General features: G+C 32.1%; 2 protein-coding genes across 2 annotated transcripts; both read right to left on the bottom strand.

The window, feature by feature from the left end:
* Positions 1–733: 733 nt before the first annotated feature.
* Positions 734–1,336, bottom strand: LOC133785692 (uncharacterized). Its single transcript, XM_062224911.1, has one exon. It carries the CDS (start codon positions 1,334–1,336, stop codon positions 734–736), a length of 603 nt encoding a protein of 200 aa, XP_062080895.1.
* Positions 1,337–1,375: 39 nt separating this feature from the next.
* On the bottom strand, positions 1,376–3,401 carry LOC133785691 (uncharacterized). Its single transcript, XM_062224909.1, has 3 exons — positions 3,371–3,401; positions 1,653–2,870; positions 1,376–1,554 (listed from the first exon to the last, which is right to left on the bottom strand). The coding sequence occupies exons 1-3, from the start codon at positions 3,399–3,401 to the stop codon at positions 1,376–1,378; spliced, it is 1,428 nt and encodes a 475-aa protein (XP_062080893.1).
* Between the last annotated feature and the right edge of the window lie 1,519 nt (positions 3,402–4,920).

Below are 4,920 nucleotides of genomic sequence, written 5' to 3'. Positions count from 1 at the left end.
GTCAAGACTGAGCAATAGTGATGGGCGCAGAATCACCTTGTTTACACACTTTCAAACCTTACGCATCGTTATTTTATTCGCTTTACACTTCCATGGACAAAGGTTTTATGCATTATTTCAAATACCTTTCGCTCATCAGGAAAATACTTTGTTTTTAGCTAGCTACTGCTATGTTGTCGTCAGTGGCGGACCCAGGATTTGATACTAGGGGGGCATAAAAAAAAATTTCTAACAAAAAAAATTTCTCAATGCCAAAAAAAAAAAAAAAAAAGTAATTTACTGTGTAAATATTTGAAAAGTTAATATTGATTACAAACTCATTCAAACCGATGCTTAAAAAGCATTTTCAATATTCCAAAAAGTTAACAAAATAAAGCAATCATTCAACACATATATTTAAAGTTGTCATTTTCATGTTTTGAAAATGATGAATAATAGTCTCATTGTCAATAGTATTGAATATATCTTTTTCAAGATACACAGTCAAGCTATCATTCAACCATTCATCTCCCATTTTGTTGCGCATTTGATTTTTCACAATGTTCATAGCTGAAAATGCCCTTTCTACTGAAGTTGTTGCAACTGGGAGTGTTAATGCCAATTTAATAAGCAAATATACCAATGGATATACCTCATGTTTATTTGTCTCCACTAATCTTTTTGAAAGGTCAGCAATTCCTTTCAATTATGAAAATTCAGTATGTGAACGCAGATCATCAACATAAGTTTGAAGTTAAAATTCAAGTACCCTCAAATCCACTGTAGAAAAATCATGAGGATAGAGCTGAGCAAGACGAATTAGCTTTTCCTTGTCAAAAGAATCAAAAGAATTATTTGGAGACAAACATGCTACACAAAGTAACAACTCAGTGTTAGCCTCATTAAAACGACTATTTAGCTCTTGTAGTTGTAAATCTATCACACTGTTGAAAAAATCAATACGAAAATAGTGAAAATTTGTAAGCTTCGGAGCTCTACGTCGTGATTTTCCTTGAGCACAATACATTCCATCCATATTTAGAACATCGATATTGAATTCCACACAAAACTTAGAAACTTCTTCTACTAAGGAATCCCATCCATTATCTCTCATTATTTGTAATTGCTCCTTGCATACTTTAACTAAATCCATGGCATTCACAATATCTTGATCACCTTTTTGTAAGACTTGCGACAACTCATTTGTGATTCCAAGTATATTTTTTACCAAATGCAAACTAAACACAAAGTCATATGATTGCACCACTTGTAACATAATAGATGCTTCATATTTTTTGTCACTATTCAAACTATCATTTGTAATTTCCTCAAGTACATCAAGGATAGATGAAAACATGATAGTGAAGCTTACCAAAGTGCCAAAGTGTGATCCCCATCATGTATCACATGGACGCTTAATCCCATTTTCATGATTTAAGCCTTTTCCACTTGAAAGTTGTCCACTTTTTAAGGCTTCAATGACTTTCTGAGCTTGTTTTTCTCGAAGAATGTCACGACGCTTAGATGATGCTCCAACAATATTCACCACATTGGATACCACAGTGAGAAAAGTACCTAATTTTTTTATTAAATACAAATCATTAAATGGAAACATAGTTACATAGTTTATTAAATAACAAGTATTAATATATAATTACAAGAAAAGAAAATACCTATTAAATCATGTTTTTTGGCTACACCCATGAGTGCTAATTGAAGCTGATGAGCAAAACAGTGAACAAAAAAAGCACATTCATTCTCCTTCATGATAATACTCTTCAAACCATTGAATTCTCCACTCATGTTACTAGCTCCATCATATCCCTGACCTCGTAGTCTAGATATGCTCAACCCATGCTTTGAAGATAGCTTATCAATTGCTATTTTTAGTGAGATTGCTGTTGTATTTGGAACATGTTCAATGCCTATGAATCGTTCAATCACATACCCTCTCTTGTCCACATAACAAAACATTACAACCATTTGCTCCTTTATAGATACATCACGAGATTCATCAACTAAAATAGAAAATACAGCATCTCCCATGTCTTTAATAATAACATCAATTGTTTCAATAGCACATGCATTTACAATGTCTTTCTGAATCCTTGGGGAAGTCAATCTAAGGTTTTCAGGAGCATTTTTCGAAGCAACAGCTCTAACTTCCTCATTATGATCAGCCAAAAAATTTAACAGTTCAAGAAAGTTACCTTGATTATTAGAATCTTCAGACTCATCATGACCACGAAATGCAAGACCTTGTCGTAGAAGAAATCGAATACTGTCAACTGATGCAGTTAATCGAACACGGTAACTTTTTCGATCTTTGTCGTTTTTCTTGACAAAAATGTGTTGAATTTGTTGTTTTTCATTCATCAAGGCTTCACATTTCTTGTAACATTCGTAATGAGAACTATCATGTTTTCCAACATGATTTGCAAATGTTTCTGTTTTCTTCCAATTTGAAAAACCCTTACTAACAAATATCTCACCACCACCTTGTTTTCCATTATTTTGCTTAAAAAGATAACAATATAGACAAAATGCGGAATTTTTATCGATGCTATACTCTAACCAAGTAGGAAATTGATCATACCATTCAATGTTGAACCGACGCTCCACGCCTCCAAAAAGTTTCAGAAGAAATTTATGATTTTTTGGTTGACAAGGCCCTTGCTGCAAATAATGTCTTCGAATTTGATCTTGAATATTCAGGCTATAATCTGAAATTGGAATTCGCAGTCCAGGATCAGTAGGAAGATCACTCATATCAATTGAGATGCAATGTCTCTTTGTACTGCAATGGCTTTTTGTACTGCAATCAATATCTACTTTCGGTGCCGGAGGATGTGATAAATTTGGATCAATTCTTTTATAATATCTTTCAATACCTGTTTCAAATATGAAATAAAAATAAATTTATAAAACAAGAAATTATTATCTGCAAAATATATTAATAATGGTCTATATTGAATAATTTGTTTATAGAAGAAACATGGACAATGAGGCATAATTATAATTATAAAGCTGCAAATATATATATAGCACATAAACATAAACATATTACACATATATTAATTGTTAATAAATTAATGTCAATTTGTCTATTAATATAAATCCAATCTATGATATGTTATATTTATATATTATTCTTGTCCAATTTATTGGCTTTTTTTAGGATAAGTAATCAAAAATAAATTTTCCAAAATAATAAGAAAAATGGGCATGCATTTCAATTCAAAGCCCATCTGAAACTAACTGAAAAAAAAATTACTGTCTATTTAAAACCTATTGACAATTGCAATGTAGATAAAGAATTAAATATAAATCCAATGTCTAAGCATCAAATATTCTAAAAAGTAAAATATTATATTATATATTATAAACTTACCTTTTGAAAATGTGGTCCCAGATCCAGTCATGGAGTCTTGGAGTAGGTTTAGATTTTAGTCTTTGAGACTTTGAGTTAAAAGATTCGTACAGGGAATAGATTAGAAGTAAATAGCATTATAGAGAAGTGTTAGAAGATAAAGAACTGATAAGTGATATGTTAGAAGATAAAAAAAAATAATAAAGATTAGAGAGAGAGAGTAGTAGGATTATAGAGAAGTGTGATAGTCTGATAATGATTAGTGATAGATAGAAAAATGTGGTGTGAGTGGAAAGATGTGTATTGATAGAAGTTTAAGAGTTTATTTTATTATATTATTATATTTTTTTTTTGAAATATTATATTATTATTTTTAATTTATGTAGAAAGTTACTTTTTGAGATATTTGAGGGGGCACTACACGTGATTGAAGTAATTGGCATTAAAGTTTTATATTTTTAGCAAATAACTAAAAGGGATTTGGAAAAGTCAGCAGGGGCAATTGCCCCCCCTGGGTAATAGGTAGGTCCGCCTATGGTTGTCGTTACTTCAAATGAAATATGAAATTTTTTAGTACTATTCTGAATTTTTAGAGCATTGGGAGATACTCTGCTCTATCCTTCCATTCAAGCCCCTTGTATTGGGAAAGCTTGTAGAGTCGTATTGCGAGGTTGTTCGGTCCTCCATTCATCGTCGTCATCTGGTCAAAGAACTTGCTAGCATTCGTGAAGTGTGTAATATAAAGGCCAAGGAACTTGAGGAACTAGAACACAAGATAACGAATCTAACACAACATTATGTGGGCCCTTTTCCCTGTACTTGACTTAATTTTTCTTTTTGACTTTATGGTATATATATATATTTTTTTTCACATGTATATATATGGGAGTCTCGATCGGTACGGCAACGGAAGCAATTCCGTTTGAGAATCTCAGCCGTCCAATACAATTAAAATGATCCAATAGTTATGATGCTTCCATATTATTTTAATCTTAACCTTTTATATAATCATTGGTTGGAGAGTGGACTGCGCAAAGGGACTGTGCAACTGTCACTTATTTGACAGTTATAGGCTAGGGAGTAGGGGTAAGGCTTCAATTCCACAGTGGTATTGCTGGAGAGAGAGAGTCGGTTCCCATCTCCATTATCTCTCTTAAAATTATATTATTTTCATGACCCTCTTCTCAAGAAGAAAATCCCATCATTTTTTTTTCTTGTTTTGGTTTCATGTTATTATATACAATTTTTAAAGTTTAACCAATATACTCACGATCTAGTTTGCAAAAATTAAGGCATAAAATGGACTTAAATGTATGGATAACGTACTCCACAATAGTCTATAAATCCTAAAAAAGAAAATCTCATTTAAGAAATGATTTATATAACTAGTTGTCTTACAACTATATGTCTATTTGGTTTGGTTACGCCTCACTAAAATCAATAAGATTTTTTATTAGTTTATTCGTTGTGTAATCACCCTAACGAGTGTCTCGGTCACCCATAATGATTTGCATGGAAGTCGGTGCACCCGAAAGAGCGCTGAGACGGTGTTAATCACACTAATGCGTGAC

Source organism: Humulus lupulus, chromosome 6 (genome assembly GCF_963169125.1).
Source record: "Humulus lupulus chromosome 6, drHumLupu1.1, whole genome shotgun sequence".
Lineage (NCBI taxonomy): Eukaryota > Viridiplantae > Streptophyta > Magnoliopsida > Rosales > Cannabaceae > Humulus > Humulus lupulus.
This window is presented reverse-complemented; position numbering and strand designations above follow the sequence as displayed.

Excerpts from the sequence above, each read along its gene's own strand:
- LOC133785692 (XM_062224911.1), bottom strand. The coding sequence starts at position 1,336 with ATGTTTTCATCTATCCTTGATGTACTTGAGGAAATTACAAATGATAGT.
- LOC133785691 (XM_062224909.1), bottom strand. The coding sequence starts at position 3,401 with ATGACTGGATCTGGGACCACATTTTCAAAAG. Across the intron at positions 2,871-3,370 it reads TGGGACCACATTTTCAAAAG|GTATTGAAAGATATTATAAA; the intron begins GTAAGTTTATAA and ends TATTTGAAACAG. Across the intron at positions 1,555-1,652 it reads CAAAAAACATGATTTAATAG|GTACTTTTCTCACTGTGGTA; the intron begins GTATTTTCTTTT and ends TAAAAAAATTAG.